Source organism: Vanessa tameamea, chromosome 5 (assembly GCF_037043105.1).
Source record: "Vanessa tameamea isolate UH-Manoa-2023 chromosome 5, ilVanTame1 primary haplotype, whole genome shotgun sequence".
Lineage (NCBI taxonomy): Eukaryota > Metazoa > Arthropoda > Insecta > Lepidoptera > Nymphalidae > Vanessa > Vanessa tameamea.
In genome coordinates, this window is record NC_087313.1 from 2753205 (window position 1) to 2778280 (window position 25076).

The window sequence follows — 25076 nt, forward strand, 5'->3', positions numbered from 1 at the left end:
GGTTTTTTACAACCATAGCATATGCAAAAATATATCGTATAGAAATAAAACCATTTTTTAACATAACTAAAATGAGAAACTTTAATAAAAATAATATATAATAGTAATCTTGCATTTATTTTATTTCAGTGTACTGACAAAAAATACACTATGACACTTGCAATTAACTTAAAAATGGTAAGAAACAATAATGTACATGTTGGGCAATTTTTCACATCCTTCAATGTGGGATATATCAGAAGAGAGATCAATTTAGCGAGGACATACATTTTTTACATGACATGCAACTACGACAATTATTAACATAAATATTTTTTGTAACATTTTTGCATATTAATGTCTGTTTATGTAAGACATACCAAAAGCTTGCCTGATATGTTTACTAAGCTATTGCTATTTCTCTATTCTGTGAAATATCCCGTTGCAATATAAAAAATCGAATATAGTATAGACAAGTAGTAAGAGACATCGAATATTATGTGCGTTTACTTTAATTTAAAAATATCTGGCTCCTTTTCTGTAATACTCTGAAATATAATATTTGGAACATGAAGGCAGATAGTTAATATAGGTGTAGTTAACTTTACAGTAAGTAATGGTGTTAACCTCTGCCCAAAGATATGGTACTACAAGAAAAGAAAACCATACCTAACATAGGTGATGCTCCACAAACCATACGGTCTGATATTTTGCTCCAGATGTAGTAATCATTCACTAATTGTTCGTATGACGATATTTTGGATGAAAAGGTGGGAGTCCGATATTTTTAAATCATAATATTAAGTATAACTTTACACATATTTATACCCTAAGCATTAATAATGCCATAATATAAACGTACAAAATTTGTATTCTACGGAGTGTAAATTACATTACTTTAAATCTAATCTAGTTACAGCTTGATAAAAAAACAATATTAATATGTATAAACTGGGATTTTTGGCAATTTAATATAACCTTACCACAGAATTAAAAAAAGCTTTTTATTATTTTATTAAATATAAATCATTTAAGTGATATGATATGGATAATTACTTTATAATTTTGTATAATCATGCCATTACAAAATATACATGTTTTATTTAAAAATAATTAAAATGCCCAATACTCGTGATGATAAGTTAGATAAAATATTTAGGGATCAATAATTAACATCAAGTCTTAGTAATTTGATAATTTACATAGTAAGATATAATCGAGAACTCGATACAGACAGCGACACAGCGATACATCGAAATAGTAGAAAACGTTGTCAAGAATTCGATGCTCGTAAAATTTCAAGGCAATTTAGTTATTTTATTTAAAAAGACATTCATTGAGAAGATCAAAGTTTATTCTAAGTTACATACACAGTGTTATGTATTACTATCTAGTCATAAGATACAATATGGATGCTAATCACTATTTATTCCTCTATTATTTATATTCTAACACTAATATTTATTACTACTACCAACTTTACTGTATTCATTTTTATAGTAAAATATATAAATAAACCAGAGAGTTTTTTTAATATAGTGTTGATAGACAAGAAAATTGTACGAATATTATAAACCTTAAAAAATCATAATAGTTCATACTTTTTTTTTCAATTGTCATATTGTACGCTAAAAGATAACTTAACTGAAATGACTTTTTCAGCTTCTATTATTTTGAAATTATACGTCACATTTCATTTGTATACATTTTGAAACCAAATGAGTATTAAAATTGTACAAATATTTCTATTACGTTAATAGGATAAACATTTTGAAAATAAAGTTAATACAATTTTATTTGTCTACGTCTATGTAACTGCATTATTAGAAAGCATGTGATGCAGATATTCTCTATATCATATATACTAGCAAGTCTTATCAAATCATCTTATAAAAACCGAAATTATGTAATAATTTATAAATAAAAATACAATTATGTTCTATCGAATACAAAGCTTCATTGTGTAATAAATATATTTGTGCTTTCTAATTAATAAGGAGCGTAAAATCAATTATATCGGACCTTTATTAAAAAATACAACAATTTAAAAAAAAAATTACATTGTAATTTCTATTATATAAAACCTATAACAATAAAACTGCACTATCTCACTCAAAAATCACAAAATAAATTGTACTTAGTATGTTTTTAAGCTAAGTTTTTAAGGATATCTAACAATAAAATCTAAATGACCAGTTGTTATGCAATTGACATATAAATTGCGCAGTTAAAGCGAAATTTGACAATCTATACCATGGCAATATTACGAATTTTAAATTAAAAAATACATATATTATGTTTCTATGTGCTTTATTAGTGCGAGTGAATTCCATGTTCAAGCATCTGATTTATAGTGCCGGTTAATAGGTTAAAGACTAATTAAAAAAAAAAACAAACATTATTTTTTTAAAAAAAATTTTTAGTAAAAACAAACAAACTATTGTGTTAGACTCTAAGTATTACAGTAATCAAACAAAATTCAAATAGAGTATCTATTTTTAAATGATCTCCAGTGAATTGTTAATTATATTCCATTTGTTAACAAGCTATTTATGTAATATATATTGCTTGTTCCTAATAACTGTAATTGTGATTAAGTAAGTTATTCGAAGCCTCACAGGTAGGACTATGCATTAAAAAAATTACATTTCTATTCTATACTATGGTACTTCATGTAAAAAATGTTTTGTTTAAAAAATATTGCTAACAACGTAACCATCAATATTATATTGAACTAATTTTACACATATATAACAATTCTAAAGAACACTAACATCGTTTTACTGGTAAACTATATACAGTTATATAGTTTAAACATATATGTCTATCAATTCTAGTTTACACAAACATACATAATTACAACTGCCCACCATGTCCTTATAATTCCTATTGTTTCAATGTGTGTGTAAAAACAATTTTTAGCCTTTTGATCCTTAACATGACTGAACTGTTAGTATATTTCAAATCCTTCATATGAAAACAAACCGAACATCAACAATTAAAACCAACAATTATGCTGTTAGTTATTAATAAATCATATAAATAACGTTATTAATAAAGAAGCTTTTGAATATTATGTTTACATTTATTGATACTCTAAAGATCACATTAATAAAATAAATTCGACACCGCCCGTCCACACTAATACGAAACAATTGGATATCTACATTCTCGAACAGGACATAGGAGCTATATCTGCACCATCTAAGGTGAGTTCTACTCAGTGCTTAATAATACTATGATACCTGGTTGAGATTACTTAAGCTTTGGGCAAGTCTTGAGTAGTCCGCATGGACTGTGTGAGCGAGACAGCTCAACTACAACTATCCTTTTTTCCTGTCTTCTCGTCCACTTTGTTCGGATCTAATTCTGTTTTTGACGTCCCCGGCTGAGGGCTTTCTGGATCTGAAAAGTTAATATATTTTTTGTTATACATATAAAATGTAAACATGTAAGTCTATAATAAACAAATAGTTTTGTAACACATTAATGACTACTATATAGTAAATATTATAAACTCTAATTTAAATCGAAAATTCAGAACTAAACATTTGTTATATATCTATTAATTGAAATCTTCTACTATACTTTCCAAATTTTACAAGCATTTTAAAAACAGTTTATTTTTTAATGTCATTGCACAATCTCTAAATTTTCATGTGCTTCATTTGTGTTTTTATTGCATCTCGGGGCTCGGCGTTAAAGGAGAACATCGTGAGGAAACCTGTTTGTGTCTTATTTTAAAGAAATTAGACGCAAAGGCCGGCAACGCACCTGCAACCCTCCTGGTGTTGCAGATGTCAATGGGCGGTGGTAATCACTTTCCATCAGGTGAGCCTCCTGCTCGTTTGCCCCCTATAACATAAACAAAAAAAAAAAAAATTGGAACAGATGTAATAAACCCCTAACCTTCTCCTTAAAGGAAAAGAGGCCTTATCCCAGCATTGAATCCACGACGCTCTGCTAGAGTATGAGTATTTTCTAATTTTTTTTTAATTTATAATATTTTTTATAAAAGTATGCACCTCTAAGATGGGCCATACATAAAATAAATTTATTATGACATTTTACAGAAATTTATGAAAAGTAAAGATACCACCGTTTCGGAATGTTGATTATATCGAGAAAAAACCGTCAAGGAACTCAGTGGTTACTCTTTTCCAACATTTGAAATACAAAGTTAGATCAATTAATTAATCAGTGATTCCCAGTGGAGTGTGCTTTTTATGTAACCGGTAAATTTTTTTTTTTTTTTACCATCTTTTTTTTTCGTGTTTTTATGTAAGTACTAAATTTAAAATTTCTATTCTGAAATTGAAAAAAAACACGAAGATTGATTTTTTTACTTAAACCATTGCGCTTAATTTGCAACACTCTTATAACGGATGGCCTTTTGTTTAATATTTAAGTAAATAATACTAAATTGGGATTTCCTCTAGAGTCGTTGGGACGTATTAGATTAAAAAAAAAAAAAAGTTAATATCATTTTTTTTTCTTTCAAAGATGGAAGACGCAACTACTTTTTTTTAATTTAAAATGGAATTTGAATGGAAAACCTCGAGCGTGTCCGTTATTGGTAGTTTAGGAGTCCAACAAAGGTATGCTAATTTGGCAGTTTGCATAGTGGATGTGGCCTCACATATTGGCCCTGTTTATAAGCTGCTTCACTGCTGGGCACAGTCCTCTTCTCAGCATGAAGTGTTAGGCAAAAATCTACCACGCTGGCCTAGTAGAGGTTGAAGTTTCGTAACCCAAACTTCACAAATCTTCCAGAACTCACAGACATAGTAGTTTCATCGTTAATACTAGCGAAACTTTACTAATTAACATGGACATAACTACGAAAAGTCAGACATGTATCGAACTTTACGTTACAGTCCAAAGGTCTCCACACGAGACAATAGCTGCATCTATTTTTTGTTCTAGTAATTTAAATATTTTATATCAATAATTGAAAATAACTTCATCTTCATAAAAAATATCTGAATAAGGATTTTTTCCACGCGGGCGAAATGGCGGGTTCAGCCAGTGTATTAAGTACAACTTCATGGTAGATAAAGTAGGTAACAAATATTTTCCTTATACATGTTCCGCTACGTCATTCGGTATTTTTTTTTAGTTCTTATGAGTACAAAAATAAGACTTAAATTGCAATAAATAAAAATAATCAATTGATATTTACGACATTCAAGAAATACATATTATTGTAATGACACGTACATTCTTACGTCAATAATTTGTTATGACGATATTTAAGAAAATAAAAATGATCAAGCAATATTTCGTACAATATTGATCGCTGATCGAACAAGATATAATGACGGTGAATTCTAATAATTCCTTATGGGTCCAACCGGAGGTTGAACTCAGGAGCTCGGAATCTGCGGCCTTTTATCTAGCCACCAGGCCAATGTTGCCGTCTGGGTAACCTACCCAATAAGAAAATGAAATTCTAATAATATAAAAGTATATTAAATCTAATGATATAATAAAAATAATAATGATATACAATTTTATTTTAACTTCACGACCTCCGTGTTCGAGTAGCGTGTACACCGATTTTCATGGGTACGCCACTCCGAGATCCCGGGTTCGATTCCCGGCCGAGTCGATGTAGAAAAAGTTCATTAGTTTTCTATGTTGTTTTGGGTCTGGGTGTTTTTGGTACCGTCGTTACTTCTGATTTTCCTTAACACAAGTGCTTCAGCTACGTTATGTATGTGATCTTGTCCAATACAATACATATTATTGTTATATACAATAATGACCGTTTCATCGATGTGTGTGGCGTTTCAAAACTATTCATCCATTGAGTTGAAACTTTGTACAGTTTATGACGTTGATGTTGAAACCTTCACGGTTTCTAGCATTGTGGCATTAACGCAGATGACGCGCGAGTCATATCGGGTAATTGTCTACGAAAATTAAAAGGAATGCTGGCCATTAGCTAGTCTACCTACTTCCTACTAATATTATAAATGCGAAAGTAACTCAGTCTGTTACCTCTTCACGCTTAAACCGCTGAACCGATTTAGATTAAATTTGCCACCGAGATAGTTTGAATTCTGGGAAATAGGTTACATTTTATCTAAACTAAAAGGGGGTAGAAGTTTATATTTGATTTTTATTTTATTTGAAATCAGTCATTTCTTAAGTAAGGAAAATATAATTTAACTTTTCGATAGCTTGAGAGATGTTTATATATTTTTCATCAATCTATATCAATCAGGTTAATTAGAAGATAATTACATTTTTTCAAAGACATTTTTATACCGTATCTATTTGTATATTTACCACTGAGATATTAATATCCAGTAGATACAATACTACTAACACTACATGTGCTTTGTGTGCTATAAACTTTTATAAATTTTGTACAGCGAGAGCCACGTGTTCAGCTAGCTAAAAAAAAAGTTTCATGTCATAGCAGACTCACGTACATTATCCATGTATTCACTTACAATTGATAATCAAAGCATTAGAATTATCATAGAAGATTAGAATTATCATATGCTCTCACGAAAGTGTAAACTAACCTTAAAAAAAATACGTAAAAGAGACTATTTCAATACGTAAAACAAATGTTAATTATGCTAACAGGCAGACGAGCTTTCGACAAATTAACATTTAATATCAAGTGATATTCAATGTTTTATGCGTTCATTTTCATTTACGAGGGATATTCATTTTCTAATCAGCCTTATTGGCTATTAGTTATCAGATTTGTGTCATCACACGACGTCAAACAGATAACAAATGAATGAAACACACATTACTGTCGTCATAATATCGTACTTTACGAACTAACTTCGATCGGTAATATCGAAACTTTCACACAATAATAGCACTTAGTATCTTGTCTTAAGCTAAATAATTGCTTGTATATTTGTTATTAGGTTGAGCGTTTGTATACTGAAGTAGCAAATTGGATTAAGATAAGAGATTCGTTGCTACAGAGATATATCATAGAACATGGCTGTTGTGGAATGTTTGATGTGAATATGAAATAGAGGCGTATTATTTATTGCGGCTGAAAACCACAAGCGATTTCCGTCATACGCAACATTGAAATCAACGTAGTTTATCTTGATTAATAGTATCTTGTAGTATAATTTGATAATGTGTTTATCAATTTGACGTAAATAGTCGTTAAAGAGCCGAAATATCTGAGCTCAGCGGTTGGAATATGGGGATTCGAGTCCGGGGAAACACCGCTGACATTTTATGAGTTCAGTTTTATTTTGTTATACTTAGTCGGCCTTGAAAATAGTTACGACCGCTCGCATTGTTAGAAATATCCATACTAATATTATAAAGGCGAAATACATACAGACATGTATGTATGTTTGTTACTCTTACTCGCAAAAAATACTGAATGGATTTTAATGAAACTTTACAATAATATAGCTTATACACCAGTACATAATGCATAGGCTATTATTTATTAAGATATTGTATGAATAAATTCTAAAAACCAACCCCCAAAACGCGAACGAAGTCGCAGGCGGAAACTAGTTATCCATATTTACAACGCGAATGTGCCATCAACTAAGAAGTGCCTATGTGCCTGTAGTTACTTTAGGCCACTTTCTCTTATCTAAGCGGAACGCAACAATACTTCTTAACCTACCCAGACGGGCTTGCACAAGCTTTTGTTCATAATTATAATTCCTCTATTTCGATAGTAGGAGGTATTACCTATCTGCTTCTTAAAAATTATATAAAAATATTTTTTCTTTTATTTTAGCTAAAATAAAAAGGAAGAAATTTGCTCAACTCGAGAGTGAAACATTTTCGAGCGGTTGTTTTATATTATTGCTGTATGAAATCAAAGTGTTTTTTTTTTTAAATTAATGATCATGAGAAGCGAATCTTTTTGAGATAAACAGATAAGATCTGCGAAAAAAAATATATTTTCCATAATGACTTATGATTTTCAACGATTTTAACAATATGGGTACCGATAGCTGAAAGAGTATCAATATTGTTGATAATTTATTTAACATTATTTTATAGTTAAACAAAAACGCACTCGACTTACGATTTATGGCGATTTTAATTAAAGCCTATCCGAGAAACAGAACAATTTATTCATCTCACAAACCTTTAAATCAATCCTCGTTTTATACATATATACAAGGAAAATATATCACTCGTCTCAGCTGCATTTAATGTAATTTTTAAACAGTATACCAAACTCACCCGTAGTGACAAGTTGTTGCAGTCTGGATGGCAGGTCGGCCGTTGTCATCTCCGCACCTTGAGGATGCAAGATATCAGGCATGGCGTTGCGCCTTCCTGTACGACCCGTTTCGAGGAATTCCCGAGGTACGTCCTCACTATTCCTGTCCTGCATTATTGCCATCATTCTTAGTACTGTAACGAGTAAAGGTTTATGGTAAGATACAAAATAACAACCCCTTATATCGAAAGCGTGAAAATCATGTCACTATCATGTTTTCAAGTGATAACAATAAATAATTAAAGATATGTTTATGTATTCAGATGATACCGCATACATTGTGATGCGTTTTAATTACCAATCGATTAGAATCTTAAATATAAAGTAGCATATATTAGCGATAGACGACATTCTATCTATAATCTCTTATTACGTAATTATTCCGCCTGATGTTTTGATTAGTTCGTGTATCGGTTGCGGCTATCTCAAGTTTCTCTATGATATCAATAGGTATTTAGAAAACTACGAGAATATATAAATCTAATGGAAATAAAATAAAGAATTTTAATTTTATGTGCCCATTGTTATTTATATTCAGGGGATAGCATAATATATAATATGTGTTGCTAAAGTACCTACATAGATAAAATTCGGATATGCAAGAAAAAAATAGAAAATATTAAAAGGAACAGAGATAATTATATAATATACGACATAATAGACATAGTTATAGAATACTTGTGTTTGTATTCGCTACCAATTTCGCATAGAACATAGTATCAACAAGCCGCTCCGTTATTAAAAAGTTAATTTTGTATTGAACTATTTAATAGTCATTATCGGATAAATTATCTATGTAACTGCATCTGGAACAAACTAGAATAAAATAATACGTAGACTTTTCTCAAATATAAAACAATAGAAACCCTGCTACTTGGTAATTACTATTCCTATTTCTTAGTTTTGATATCCTACTAAGGCAAAGACTTAATTTAAAAACTTAACTAGTAGTTTGATTGTTTTTATCTGCACTTATTTTTCGATGATAAGTTAAGTAGCAAAACGTAATCACGAGTAGAAATCTTATGTAATTCTGTAATGTTTAATAAATCCGTCTTCATAATAAACATGTTATAGGTATTGCAATTTATAAACTTATTTACTAATCAACAAATTATAGACAACATTGATTGTATACACTGTAATTTTCTAAGAAGAAAATTATTATGAATAATCTTATTTTGTGTCGATCGAGATAGTCTATGTTCAGAGGCTGAAACTCCCAAGTAATACCGTAATAGTGTCGTAATACGTAATAAATAACAGCTTAATACTTATATCGTTAATATATAATTTCGCATTCAATGAGAAACTACTTACTATCAGTGAGAAGTCATACGCCTCCCTATGTTAAGTCGTAGCAAGGTAACACTCGGTCACAATAAAATCGAACAACAAAAAATAAGGAAGACGCTCACAGCTAAGCAAGCGTCATAATTGCTAGAGTAAGCTGTGATTGTTATGCTAATGGGCCACTGTTTCAAAGCATTAAACCAAGTTTCCTTTCACGTCCGAGATAATAGCCACCTCGAGGCTGTGAACAATTGACGCAACGTTTCCATATCGCCACGAAATTTACGCAACTTATATTAATGTTAGTTATGACCAATAAAACTTTCATTTTCCCACTTAAATAGTAGTAGTGCATTAAAATCATAATCCGTGCAAATAAAATCAATTGTGTATAGAAACAAAAAGACTAAAAAGCATGCTCTTAACAAAATCAAATTACTTCAAGCATCAAATTTTTTTATAATCTGTAGTACTTTTACAAACACAAACAAAAGAGACACAATAGGTATTAAGCATTTCTTTGCATTACTTAAATTCTATTTTTTATTTTTCATTTTTAAACACAAGAATCAACTATCCAGCAATTTTTGATGCTTGAATTAAAATTATGTAAATTAACAAAAACAGTTCATTTAGCTTATTTTTTTTTTAAATTAAAGATGTTATACTCTCTACACTTTTCAATAAGTTATTTTAATGATCATCATCTTTCACAATTTGTAGACACAAATTATTCCTAACTATATGGTATTTAATTCAAAACTAAATTTAATGTTAATTTAAAAAAAACAATTACATATATTCAACCTATAAACATTATATTTAGTTTTTTATTTTATGAAATGTTACCAAATAAAAAAAAAATACATCAATAACAAAAAGCATTCCATTTACATGTTTGAAATTTTTGAATTACAAAAATATTGGTAGTATAGATAAAATATTTACAATAATGGTTATGTACCATTTCATTCCAAAGATCTTCGGCCTTGTAACCTTGACTCTTCGGGAAGGTTATCTGATCATCACTCTACTCTCATCATGCACCTTAAATTCCTGGATCAATGTAATTTTATGTTAGTATAAAAAACCAAAATGTTGTTATCATTTTAAACATAATGCATAGTTATGAAGGTTGAATAAACTCTTTATTTGCTGCCAAAATTAAGATATTGAAAAATGATTTGGCATCTCAATTAATATATTAAAATAAATTATACAACCTACTTTATAAAAATCACAATATACAACAACAATATATTTTATGTTACTCTCAATATTCCATTGCAATTTTGATAAAATAATCAATATAAATGTATATTTAATTTATTTTGTGAAAAGATACTCTTACTACAATTAAAAAATAAAAACTAAATGAATATTCTTTGGTTACTAAATCCCATCTAAATTGATTTTGTACTTTATTATTTTGTTAAATTCATATGAACTTAAATAAAATGAAAATAACTTAGACAAAATTACTTAATGTTGTTTTGAAATAATAAGTGAAATTTTCTAGTGAGAGAGCTTTCACATTTTAACAACTTATTTTATTGTTGCAAATAACTGTTAGATCTGTTTTTGCAAATTGTCATTTATAAAATGTTAAACATCCTAGTGTATATAATTTACTCTACTACAATATAATTGAGATACAATATTGATAAAATAAAAAAAAATGTGAATGCTTTATATTCAGAAAAATAAATATTACCATGGTTGCCACTACATTATATTAAAAAATATTATATAAATTATTTGAATTTATAAGACATATTGTATTATGAGTTATCTGTAGGGATACTTTATTTAATCAAAACCATGAAATATCTGGTTCACAGTAATAACAATAAACTGTTATTTAAGGAATCTACATATAAATTTCGATAGAGCCAATATCAATGCTGGTTTGGTTACAATTTACTTTTTTCTAATAACAGTTAACCAATTGAATTCTATAGAATTTTGGCAGCAAATAATACTGTATTAATATCCCATTAATGATATTTCATTCAAGCACTACACTATCTTAAGCCTGCAAGCAAAGATCAAATCTGCAGTCTTAAAAACGACGGAGAAGCACTAACATGCGGGCCTCCTATTACCTGACCGAGTCTTTACGCGGTGCCCTCTTCGGCGCTTGGGTACGCGGCCGGCACGCACTCCGGTCATTTTTAAACCAAGATTTCACTAAACAATTACCATTCAATGAAAACAACAGATTGATTCTCCAGCTTATTCACAAAGATGAGGGAATAAAAATATATATATACTATTACGAAAATTGGAAACAAATTGTGCTATTATTGTAGTTTACTATAAAAGTATATTAATATAGACCGATTTCACTTTTACAATGTGCACAGAAATCACAGTATCACGGATGAGACAAAGACGTTAAAAGAAAATATATGACAATTATGAAGTTACGAACAGTGACACAGAAAATTTGACATTGACATAAAATCGTTCGATTACCAATATCCTACCTACCAATTTCCTTTTTTACCATATTCTGGAACATTCAAAATAGAAGATCGTTACATGTACATGAGTTAATTTTATTTATACGACTGGAAAAAGTGCAGTAAACAAAAATCAAAATACATCATACTAATTATTGGACGTTTATCCGTTTTAATTATATAATGTCATATCAACTGTCACTCAAAGTCACTTGAGCAGCTGATCTTCGAAAATTTAGCTGGAAACTGTTTATATTTATATAACTTATTCGATCATATATATCCGCAGAGGTAAAATTTTTGGATCTTTAACACTTTATTTATTGTTCTGAATCTTTATCTTGATCTCTATAGACGTAATTTATATATTATCTTTCCTTACAATATAGATGTTTCGAAAAGTTGTATTTGGATCTGGACTGGTTGCATTAGTACCAGTTGTCAAAGCTGCAACGCCTATTCGATCCTCGAATGATCCGGCTTTACCACCGCCTATGAAACCATCTGATTTGCCCATTTATGAAGCACCACATGCTGATTATGGAGAGTGTGTATTCTTAACATTATTATCAATAAATTGAGATGACATAGTAATCGGCTATCATGTTCCAGAGCAAATTAAAAGTAACCAACTCTAACACTACTACTTTGTGGTATTGTTATAATTTTATAGTTTATTTCTTTATAAAATCAAATTAAAATTGTTTTATGGCCTTATGTATTCACTTTTATGTAAATGAAAGGGATAAAAAAAAAATTTTTATTTGTTGATGATATTTCCAGATATATTCAGTCAAAAGCAAATGAGAAGAAGAGTTCTTACTTAAGGTCAGTGCTTTTGTCACCTGTGCAGGCTGTGCGGGAGCAAGTGCAGATAGGATGTGCACACACAGAGCAACTTACAAATACTTTAAAAGATAATTACTCCGAGCTGCATGACAGATCTGAGTGTTAGTATACAATTCTTTATTACAAATAAATTTTACACAAAGTTATTAAATTGGGGTTAGACACCATAAAAGCAAGAATATAATAATCTTTAACAAAAAAAAACTTATATATTCAATAAACCTTGATACAAGAGCTATGCAAGATAAAATATTTATACTAACAATTTTTTATTATTTCCAGGGATTATACAATATTTAAGAGAAGAGGAAAACAAAGAAATGAGATATGGTGCTGTTGCTATGGGTGGTCTAACTGGGTTTATATTTGGTCTCAGAGGTGGATTAATCAGGGTGAGATGGGATTTTTGTATTTCATTTTGGATTTAGTATGATATTCATTGTATAAAACATATATCTTTATTTTTTAATCTATTGTACAATTCAGTTACAATTGACTTCACTTATAATGCCAATACTTCTTTGGCCTGGTGCAAAAAGGACTACAGTGTATTTATGAGTAAAATACAATCCACATTTTGACATTGGCTAAATCATTAAAAAAATAAGACATTTATTTGCATTAAAACAATGTTTAAATACAAATCCACTATTTTTTTCAGAAAATATTCTATGCTGGCTTAGGAACTATGGGTATGGGTTATATTTGCTTCCCTGAAGAAACCAAACAATTCACAAAAGATAATGGAGCTTTTATGAAACAGTATATAAACATCGCTTACAACTTTTTCTATGGAGGTGTGTATATTCATAACTGACCTTAATTCTTATTAGACAAAGATTATTTTACAAAATCAACTAAAGTAAACATGTGTCAGATTTATTTATTGGTGATCATTAAATGGAAATTGTTTTGTAAGTAAAATTTAAGAATATTTTTTGTCTTGTCTACTTGTCTAACATTATAAATTAAATTTACTATAGAATTATATATTTTAAACAAAATCCTCAATGTAAATGAAAATAACTTTTAAAGTGTTGCCAAACTGCCAAGAAAAAGAAAAATTTAGAAGCTATGTTTTAATAAACATGTAACTAAGGTTTTGTTTTAAAATATTCTAACAATTATAAAAAAATAAGTGTCAAAGGTATTTCATCCATATATTTTGTCTAGTAAAACCTGGAGACCCACAGCTGGAGGTGAAATTCCCTGAGTTATCTTTTCCAAAAGATTTCTCAGAATTTCTTGATATGACGGTATCTTTGGCTTCCTCTGTCAAACAGGCTGTCATGCCTCCACCTTCTAAAGAAGAAGATACAAAACTAACTAAACAAAAGGACTAGGTAGTAAAGATAAATCAATTGTGCATGTGCTTTGCTTCATTTTGGGTTGGTTTTTGTTTAAGCTCATGCATGTGTTATATTGTTTTTTTGTGGTGTGAAATGTATAAATGTTTAAGCTTTTGTCATCCATTCGTTCATTCAAACTAATAATAAGCATTACAATTAATATCTGGAGAAATGTTGCAATAGTTTTCTATTGAATCATTAGTTGCTGTGTGTCTGGTTAAATTATATATAATTTAATGTTTGATGAAATATATCAATTGATTCATTCTGGATCGTTTTTCGATAACCGTTCCCAGCTCAACATTGTCAATCAGGATGAGTGAATTCAATACCTCACCTGCACTAATGTCCTTTAAATTAAAACTAGGTTACCACTAAGCAAGCTTAGTACCTCGACATTTGGTTGTCTAAAACCTTCAAGGTTTCATTGAGATATGCAACGTCAGTAAAAACTATCTGCTGCAGGATCCTCTCTTCTTGAGGATAGGTGCTTAGCGTATCGCATGTAAGATTACTTTATAGTAATTATTTAAAAAAATTTTTTCGGTGTCGGGCGCCTACTGAACAAGGTCGGTTAATTTTTTCTAGCAAAAATAATTGCAAAGTACAAATCGTTCATTATCATCATCATTCATATAATATATAATAGGGCTGCCAGGCATTCAGACAAAATTATGCCTTTTCAAGCAAATTAGACGGTATCCGGTGTCCGGCTAACGACTGATCAGGCACTAATTTTATCTAGGTATGTTTGTGTAATAAATTTTAAATTTCTGGTAAATTATCAAAGAATTAGGTATTTTCCTGCTAAACGATATTCAAAATTCGAAAAAATGTTTCGCAATTCCATAATGTCTATTATCATGGATTATTCAAACTCTCAACCAATTATATCGCATCATTATTCGATGTCAATTGCTCTTATTTGACTTTTGTCTTTGGTTGACTATAATTATATTAACGCATAGTCAGCACTAACTTTCTTTTGCAGCTTAAATGCAATTAAATATTGTAAGCTACTGGAATAGTAATTAATTGCCGCTAGTATATATAGAACTTAAGTCAACGATAAAAATAACTACATAATTGTTTTTTTTACAGATTATTTAAGTGTTGAATTAGTTCAATGACTTAGTAAGTATCATAGTAAAAATGTATATTCATATATGTATTTGATTAAAATATTTCTAATAGCAACTGTTAAATAAAGAAAAAGACTAAGAAAGCTGTGTTAATACATTACAATAAAAATATTTTGAGATGTATAAATTCACACAAATACATTGATGTGTTGACCATGAAGTGTTTCAAATTTGTTTAATTTTGTTTCAGCTTATTGATGGTACAATAATACTTGAAATGAAAGAAGAAATATGAGAAGTAAATATTTATTATAACTGCAGTATAACTTATTCTACGTCATCAGAAATAATAAAATATTATAAAGAAAATGTTGTATCATTTTAATATACCAAAAAAAAAATTAAGCGAAAATCATTTCTTCTCTCCTTTTCTTGGTAACAACTGTACCCGGCTTATGCTGCGCCTCTGGATGATTCATTAGTTCTGGTGGACATGTAGATACAGAACTAGCAAGTAGAACTTGCTTAAGATCGTAGTATATAGCGGAGTCTTCTTTCGTGACAAATGATATAGCTTTACCAGTTTTGCCTGCACGACCGGTACGACCAATACGATGTGTATAGTCTTCTATAGACTTAGCCATATCGTAATTAATAACAATGCTGACGTCTTTAATATCAATACCACGACCAGCGACGTCTGTAGCAACTAATATGTCCTTAGAACCATTCTTAAGAGAAGCCAATGCAAAGTCACGTTGTTCCTGTCCTTTGCCACCGTGCAATGTACAAGCGTTAAAGCTAAGTTTCTCCAACCCTTTAGCAAGAACGTCAGCTCCTTTCTTTTGGTTCACGAATATGATAATTGGAGGTTCGACGCCACGTTGCAATATCTCCGTCAACTTTCTTCGTTTTTCGTTTTCACCGATCATGTATACAACTTGTTCTGTTCTGTCGACTGGTTTACCGACCGATCCTATGTATACTATAGCTGGTCGGCGTAAATAACTACGAGCTAATCTTTCTACTGCTGGGGGCATAGTAGCTGTAAACATCACGGTTTGTCTGTACTTCTTCTTAGTATTATAGTTTGCAAGCAATACTGAAGCATCTTCTGCTGCATCTGTATCTGGTTTAATGTTAGAAACTGGCATGTATTCAAGAATTTTTTGTACATCAGGTTCAAAACCCATGTCAATCATACGATCTGCTTCATCAAGAACCACATAGGTACAGCGATTTAGAACTAAATATCTGTTTTCTAAAACATCAATAAGACGACCAGGTGTAGCAATTACAATTTCACAACCCAATCTCAGCTTAAAACCTTGTTCTTCTCTTGAAAGACCACCAACAACAACAACAGAAGTAATGCCAAGAGGAATACCAAATTTGCTTGTTTCTTCCTCAATTTGCTGAGCCAATTCACGGGTAGGAGCTAGAATTATAGCATAAGGACCTTGGTCAGCATCTTCCATACGTTCACTCTTTGGCAATGATTGAATCCAAGTCAATAAAGGTATAAGGAAAGCCAGAGTTTTACCAGATCCAGTTTCTGCCACACCAATGATATCTCGATTCTGTAGTCCAATAGGGATAGCCTGCCTTTGGATTGGTGTCGGGCTTTTGTAACCAACTTTGTTAATTATTTCCATTATATCATTATGGAAGCCAGCTTCCTTCCATGATCTTATGGGATTAGGTATTTTTCCTCCCTTAATTGTAATATTGTAGTCTTCTCTAAAAATTCGCCAATCTCTTTCTGTCATTTCATCATGATCTTTTTCAGACCAATGTCTATCGTCCCATTTTTGTTTGTCTTCCTTCTTTTTTACTTTCTTCAAGCGCAGTTTCTCCTGTTCTTTTTCCAATTCTGTTCTCCGTTTCTCCAACAAATTACCATAGAATTTACTATAATCCTTCTTTTGTGATTTAATATCTATACCAGCAATGTGACCTCTCCCAAAGAATTGTACTTGATGTCTTTCTTTGTATAGTGTATTATAATCATTTGAGGTATCTTCAGATGCATCCCAGTCAAAAACAAACTTCCTATCATTTAGTCTTCGAACTCTACGCTTTTTCTTCACTATACCTAAATATCTAGCTTTAATAGCTTCTTCTTCTCTTTCCTTATCCTTTGTTTTATTGTACTCCTCATTTTTTTCTTTTTTATCTTCTCTATTACGGTCACTTCCTGATTTTCTTTCTTCATATTTGCGTTCTCTTTCTTTTTCTCTTTCACGCTCCCTTTCTCTGTCTCGTTCCTCCCTGTATCTTTTTTCTTCTTCTTTTTTTGATGTTCCTGTAAGGTCAATTGTAGCCATAGCCGGTTTTTCAATATTAGCTCTAATAGCTTCAACTTGTTCACGACGTCTCTCTAGTGCAAGAGCAGCTCTCTGTTCTTTCGTTAAGAAAACTGGCTTACTACGAGCTTCTTCTTCAGCCTTCTTTTTAGCAAGAAGTTCTTCCAAGGATAATGGTTCTCTTTTAATTTGTTTCGGTTGATCCTCCTCAATTTTTGCAGCTTGTTCTTCTTCCTGTTTGTTTTCTTCTTCTTTTCTATATTTACTTTTTTCTCTGTCCTCAAGACGACGTTCTCTATTTCCATCACGTTTCTTTGGGCTCCTTGACCTACCGCGGTCTTTACGATTCGGGCTTTTTGAGCGTTCTCTCTCTCGAGTGCGCTGGTCATCTTTTCGCGTAGGGCTACGTGACCTTTCTCGGTCTTTCCTCGGGCTTCTAGATCTATCGCGCCGCTTTACTTTATCCCTATAAGTTTCGCGATCTTCGTATCTTTCACGATCTCTTTCATGGCGTTCCCGTGATCGTGATCTGCGGCGTTCTGAACTCCTTTCACCGGCCATAATTTACAGAAAACAGACGAAAATTATTGACAAATGATATTGAATAATCAGTATTATTTATAATTTACTAAGTACCGCATTTAGCACACACATTTGTTCATGTTTGCATCCATGACATTTTGACGTTTACTGTTTAGCACAAGCTTACATTTATTATAGTCTGCAAATAATTATAGTCTGTGACCATAAATGTCCGAAAACTATAAAAACATTGTGGAGTTATGGACACCTTTTCCTTATGCCGCGTATATGTAAATGAATGCATATTGCTGTACTATTCTGTTAAATAGTTAAGATTTAATGAATGTAAAAGTAAACAGCAGGCAGAAATATTACACTATAACAGAAATGTTTATTACCGTAAAGGTGAAAATAATTTTCTAAACATATTCTAAATTTGCGCCAATTTTAACTATCATATTCGTGCTTAGCCAGTCAAAACACATCAGTATACAAAATTTCAAGGAATATAACGCTATGCCTTTTCGGAATTTTATCCGAATGAACTAATTTTATACTGAATTATAATTATTATATGGTCTATGGAAAATAGGCGAGTTTTGGTACCATCTATAAAACGAATACAAACTATTTTATATGTATTTAAAGGTCAAATTCCAAGGTCTTAGGCATTTTTATTTGTAGCAGCTACTAGCTAGCTTCACCCAATACATATTAGAATAATTTTTAAATCATGTTATTATCAAAATTCTTTGATAACTTTAGGTGATCATATCAAATACATAATATGTCATTAATTGATACTATTTTTGATTTAACTTCGAATAAGGAGTATTTATTCCTAGCAACTAATAACAATATAATGTATTCTGTGCTGAACTTTGAAATTGACATAATAATTCTTATTGACATTATCTTATCTCAAGTTTATCGAAATACACATTGCCTTCTAAAATAAATAAAAATATTGATTTGTTTCTTTGCGAAAATGAATACAATATAACTAAAAGCGAGAGTAGGCCCTGAATACAGTATTCATCGTTTTTATCTATCGAATACTGTGTGTTTATAAATTTTAATGTAACGTTATAAAATAATTCAAAATGAATACTCCTTCAAAGTTACAAGTCGGCCTTACCTCTGCTGTAGCACTGGGTTTTGCAGGCATTACATACTTCGTTCTGAAGCAGACATTAAAACTGAAAAACACTTCGGATATAATAGATTATTTAGTTATCAAAATAATAACCTCTGAAGAATCTTGTGAGGAAATGGTGCAAGAATTACGTAGGTTTGTAAACATTTTTTAATTAATTAGTAATTATTTTAATACTTTTAAAAAGTACGTATTTAGTTACATTTCAGGATTTAATAAAAACTTTTTTTATTATTCAATTTTATCAATTATAATACAAAATCTTACATCTTTAGTTCAAATGTTCTATAATTACAGAAAATAGTGCCATTTGCTAGTTTAGTAAAATATAGTTTGTTGTCATTTCATGCTGTAACTGTGAATAAAATTACTTATCCAAATTTGTTTTTATTTAAAAATAGATCTATATCAATGTTTTGTCATATTTCATGATATTAAATCATGATGATCAAATGTTGAAAAAAATATGTCTTTAGTCATGGAATAACCATGAAATCATGATGAAATTATATATAAAATATTGGAAAAAAAGATACCTCTTAATCAGAAGCCTTATGGATATTTATTAGAGTATGTACACAATATGCATATGTGCAATTTATTTTGTCTTGTAATATAATTATGCTCAAGCTAATATTTCATAATATAATAAACGACAAATAAAATAGCCCATAATTTATTCAAACAATATTTGCTTACACTATATTAAATCACAAAAATTACAGACGCTGTACTCAACATCATGCTGTTGGCTTTGATTGTGAATGGGTCACGGAGCAAGGGAAAAGACATCCTGTTGCATTGCTACAACTCTCTACTTACGATGGATGTTGTGTTCTATTTAGACTTAGTCACATGAAGTCTTTTCCTAAATCTTTAAAGGTCAGTCTGGTTGTTAGCCTTTTTGTATATGATTATAGTAAAAGTTTAATAATGTTCTTTTCATCAAATAAAAAATAAGAAAAATGTTGTACTCATATGTTATTACAGCATAATCAACTTCTTATCAATTTTCATAAGAATTTGTCCAATCGTCCATAGTCACTATAATATTAATAAGGTTAAAAAAATATATAAAAGTTTTATAGAATTATATAATTTGATAAATGATGACAAATTAATTGTATAAATCCATTAAAGGTATTTTTACAATGACACACATAGTTTAATAATTATATTTTAATTAAAATTAAGTTTGAATATCACTAAGGCAAATATAAAGTAAATTATAAATAATACATATACTTGTAGGCATAAGTGGTGAACACATATTAGCAGACAAGCATCAACTAATGGACCAATCGCCCCAGCTCCCCCATCTCCTTCATTCCTCCCTAACCTAAAAATGTAATACTGCACAGTTCACATTGTGCTCATGACTCATGTCCCTACATGTTGTAGACCAAGTTGTGTTTTCTTTTATGTATTTATAAATTATTTTGTTTAATGTATAATTTTATATATTTTTTTTGCTATTATTTTAAATTATAGGATCTCTTAGAGGATGAAAGTATATACAAAGTGGGTGTTGCTCCAGGTGATGATGCAAAATACCTAGCAAAGGACTACTCAGTTCACCTGAAGAGTACTTTGGATATAAGGCATATAGTGGAATTATGTAAATATGATACAGGTGGTCTGGCTTCTTTAGCCAAGATGTTCCTGGGTGTTGTTTTGGACAAGAGTTGGAGGGTAAGAATTTATTGATGTCAAATCACTAGCTAGTTAATCTGTATTATGGCAAAGCTTATTTTGCTGTACTTTGTCAGAATATTGAGAGCTGGGATGAAATTACAGTGATAAAAATCATATTCATAAAAAAATAATCATTTTAAAGTAAAGAAATGTATGAAAACTTCAGATGTTTGCTGTAACTGATTGACACTTAAATGTTGTAGTATAATTTGTAATAAAGCTTTTCAGTGTATTTCTGCTTGGTAGGGGCTTATACACTTATTGAAAAAAAAAAGTCTTTGGGATTTAAGCTATCATGTTGCTTTGCGAAGGTTGGTTGGATACATCTGCCATAGACTTTAATTATATTATATTTCTTACACATTGCAGGTTTCCTCACAATGTTTTCCGTCATTTATTGGCATCAAGTAATTTATAAATACAAATGAAGCACATGAAAAGTTAGTGATAAGTCCTGAATTTGAATAACCAAACATTGGTTAGGATCCATATTGACTTTGATTGCCTGTGACAATCTTGCTTCATTTATTAAATAACAGTTTGTTTTTTTAAATAGGTACGATGTAGTAATTGGGGTGCAGATGAGCTAACAGAACGACAAATACAATATGCAGCTTTGGATGCTCATGTTGCAATAAAAATATTTGTGAAAGTTGTCAACGACTACCATAGAAGTCCGCTGTTATTATTATGGAGAAGAAATAATAATGAGCATTGGAATAAAATACATCAGATGTGTTCAAAGTATTTAGATATATGTTTCAAAACAAAGCAGAAAGTTAAAAAAAAGACCACAGAGTAAGTAAACTATTTTCATTTTATATAGTCTGGGCATGTTTCAGTTGGTATATTTAGTTTGTAATAATTTTGTATAAGTTTTTATTTCCACTTAGCTGCCGTGTTTTGTTTCGGGATAAATACATAATGTCCTGTGCCCAAAATTTTGGTTAGGAGTTGGTTTCTATCAAATAATTCAATTAGTTTAAGAAAGTTAGTCAAAACATTGGTGCCACAAACCACTCAAAGAAAAGAAAGAATTACATAGTAACTTACTTATTAGTTACTTAATAATTTTTATAAGTAAAGATACTATTATATAAATAAATATAAAATAAATTGTTGAATTTTATTTAATTTGTCATAACTAACACACTCAAAACAATAAACCCAAACTTTTGTTATATATGTACTTATATTATTATATAGTTGTAAAAATGCTAGAAAAGTAAAAAGTAAGCAAAATCCTATTGAAATTAAAATTAAAATATTTTATTCCAGGTACAAAGATAAAGACAGAAAGGGAGCCAAAGAAATATTTAGCAAAAAGTATCCACATTCCACTCGATCTAAGCCCTTGTATCATAACTGTTTTCTGCAAGCACCAGATGGAGAGTTACTCTGTACTTGTGATAATAAAAAGGCTATATGGTATGATTTCGAAATATTAATTAACTTATTATTAAATAGAAAAGATACAACAATACATTCAGCAGAAGCTGATATACCAGTTTCTATGGTTCTAACAGCAGATATGACAAATTTCCAGGCAACATTTTATTTTGCCTCCGGTAATATTCATTTTGAAAAACTCCCCTTTGCCCAAATTTATTCCATAACGAATTTAATTGCTATCAATTTCACATTAAATCCATTGCGTTAGGTTGTGCATTGTACATTTTACAATTTTATGAAGGTAGTTTTTATTATTATTTGTTTAGCCATTTGATACCGACAGAGCAACTCAAATTATAATAACTCAATAATATAATAACTATTAAAAAATATATCAAAAGAAATATAAAATAAAATATTTGAAAGTAGATTTTAAAAACCTAATAATTTAGGCACAACTTGTAAATGACTCACTAAAAGATCACAGGCAATTTGGTTAGCTAGTATCTGCAAATACTATATAACCCTATATAATATACAGATATATAATTAAATGTATGATTTATACAGGTATGTCGAAAAAGAACTAGCAGATATAGTAAATAAAGATCCACTAACGGTGCGCCTGCGCTTCGAGCCCGCAGGGCGGTCCGTGGGCGACGTCGGCCGGTACTACCAGCTGACTAAAGAGAACAAATGTGTTGTTTGCGGGGCTAAGGATTCATACATACGAAAAAACGTTGTGCCTAGAGAGTATAGGAAATATTTTCCTGGTAAATACGATCATTTTATCTAGATTAATATTACAAAGGCTTATTTCTTTTTTTGAATGTACATCGTATACTTTGTTGTACCAATGATAATTTGACTGCCTCGTTGGTCTCGTGCCTAAATATAAAGCTGCAGATCCCTAGGGCCTGGGTTCTAATCCCACGTCGGGTTAATAAAATTTATTGGCCCTTGCTCTCGAAAAATTCTTAGTGGCAGCAGTGGGATTTGTCAGGACGACATCATCATTATGATATATATTTAATTAGAAATAATTATCCCGTTGCAGAGATAATGAAAGATCACTCCTCTCACGACGTGGTGCTGCTGTGCGTGGAGTGCCACCAGACGAGCAACATGCGCGACCAGCCCGTGCGCGAGGCGCTCGCCCGCCGCTGCCGCGCGCCGCTCGCCGCGCACGACGCGGGCAAGCTCCTGGAGGACAAGGACTGCAAGTGAGTGTGTGTGTACTGTACCATGTATTCGTCAATATAATATTTTTAACTGATTTCAAAAAAGGGGGTTGTCATTTCGATAATTATAAAACTACTCCATAGATTCAATGTTCTAAAGCAACCATTTGTGGGCCAAACATTGGCTAAAATTGGCGCGTGGGTTGGTTAAAAATTAAATAATTTTTGTTTCATATAAATAGTTGGATATTTTATTATTTAAATTAAAACATAGATCTAATTACCGAAGGTATATGAAATAAAAGTATATTATTCAATCCGATACATTTATTTTTCAATAGATATTTTTACAATTTACGAACACACACTGAGACATTGTGGCATGTTAACACGTTGGCGTAATCGAAACTGAACTAAATTGAAATAAGACCCCACTTTGAAGTGAGGCGTTATTTGCTGATACCGTTTTTAAGACTGCGACGGGTTATCTTGTGGTATTGTTGATCGAAGAACAGAACAAATAATTTTTATTTATTACTGAAATATTGTTTTAGAAAAATTCGTTCAGCCGCTCGCGCTTTGCTCTACCAGTCCAAAAAGCATGTGTTGCCCGAAGCGCGTCGTAAGGAGTTGGAGTCAATCATACTGCAGCACTATCTCCAACATGACGTGATCACGCAGGAACTGCTACAACAAGCTGCTGAAATACAAGTTGTGTATGCATGAATTATCAACCTATTTTGTATTTTATTTATTGATTCTACTGAAATAGTACATTTGAACCTTGTCGGATTTTTTGAATCAACAAGTTCAACATCTAATTTTATAAATAACCTCTTGCCTTTATTTAGTTACGAGAACGCAGACTATGAATCCCATGGTTACAAAGTTGTGGAATATTATCTTGAATATGAAGGACTGCTTCGACTGGAGGAAGAGTGGAGGGAGCACTTCCTTTCTTCCATGTGTCCTAAATACATGCCTGAGCTCTGGTCTGTTAAGCATAATGAGGAAAGGTATATATTCTTTATTTAAATATTTCATCCCAAATTTAATCTGGTATGACCAATAAATTTTTTTTTTAACTTTACTTTCTTATTTTGTATATTAACGGACTTTACAAGGCCTAAAGCAACATAAATGTAAATATAAATGTATTGTCTATCTTGCATACATTAATTTATTCTCATAGTACAAGTTTGAGTTTAAGTTATGGATAAATTTTAATTTTATATTTTTCTTTGCAGATTACGAGTGCGGATGAATGAGGGGCGACTATCAGAACAAGACTTAAAATTGATAGCTTTGTAAATACATTATGTATTTGATTTTAAATTAAAGAATTTATTTTTAAATGACAATGAGAAATTTTAAATAATATTTTTGCATTTACATTGTTATCAAATATATTTAAAATGACTACTTAAAATTCAGTCATATTAGTAGCAAGTCTTATTTATAAACAAATATAGAATAAGAGGTCAGACCACAATGATAGAAATAATAATATAAGATATACATGTTGTACATATCTTCAAAATAAATATTTTTTTACATCTCTTTTC

General features: G+C 30.6%; 4 protein-coding genes across 5 annotated transcripts; 2 read left to right on the forward strand and 2 right to left on the reverse strand.

Annotated features, from left to right (window-relative positions):
- Positions 1-1315: 1315 nt before the first annotated feature.
- LOC113392349 (uncharacterized) lies at positions 1316-11937 on the reverse strand. Its single transcript, XM_026628733.2, has 3 exons — positions 11620-11937; positions 8182-8355; positions 1316-3384 (listed from the first exon to the last, which is right to left on the reverse strand). Exons 1-3 carry the CDS (start codon positions 11684-11686, stop codon positions 3293-3295), a joined length of 333 nt encoding a protein of 110 aa, XP_026484518.1. The 5' UTR covers positions 11687-11937; the 3' UTR covers positions 1316-3292.
- Positions 11938-12132: 195 nt separating this feature from the next.
- Positions 12133-15628, forward strand: LOC113392348 (uncharacterized). Of its 2 annotated transcripts, XM_026628731.2 has the most exons (8): positions 12133-12270; positions 12369-12526; positions 12763-12929; positions 13111-13220; positions 13490-13625; positions 14002-14171; positions 15279-15311; positions 15510-15628. In XM_026628731.2, exons 2-6 carry the CDS (start codon positions 12369-12371, stop codon positions 14169-14171), a joined length of 741 nt encoding a protein of 246 aa, XP_026484516.1. In that variant the 5' UTR covers positions 12133-12270; the 3' UTR covers positions 15279-15311; positions 15510-15628. The 2 variants fall into 2 exon arrangements, with proteins under 2 accessions (XP_026484516.1, XP_026484517.1); XM_026628732.2 differs by lacking the exon at positions 15279-15311.
- On the reverse strand, positions 15550-18237 carry LOC113392346 (probable ATP-dependent RNA helicase DDX23). Its single transcript, XM_026628729.2, has one exon. It carries the CDS (start codon positions 18124-18126, stop codon positions 15661-15663), a length of 2466 nt encoding a protein of 821 aa, XP_026484514.1. The 5' UTR covers positions 18127-18237; the 3' UTR covers positions 15550-15660.
- An 819-nt stretch (positions 18238-19056) lies between these two features.
- Positions 19057-25072, forward strand: LOC113392331 (exonuclease 3'-5' domain-containing protein 2). The gene is made up of 10 exons (XM_026628712.2): positions 19057-19378; positions 19969-20125; positions 20735-20935; positions 21495-21736; positions 22217-22366; positions 22901-23103; positions 23388-23553; positions 24066-24227; positions 24363-24527; positions 24759-25072. Exons 1-10 carry the CDS (start codon positions 19191-19193, stop codon positions 24820-24822), a joined length of 1698 nt encoding a protein of 565 aa, XP_026484497.2. The 5' UTR covers positions 19057-19190; the 3' UTR covers positions 24823-25072.
- The last annotated feature ends 4 nt before the right edge of the window (positions 25073-25076 follow it).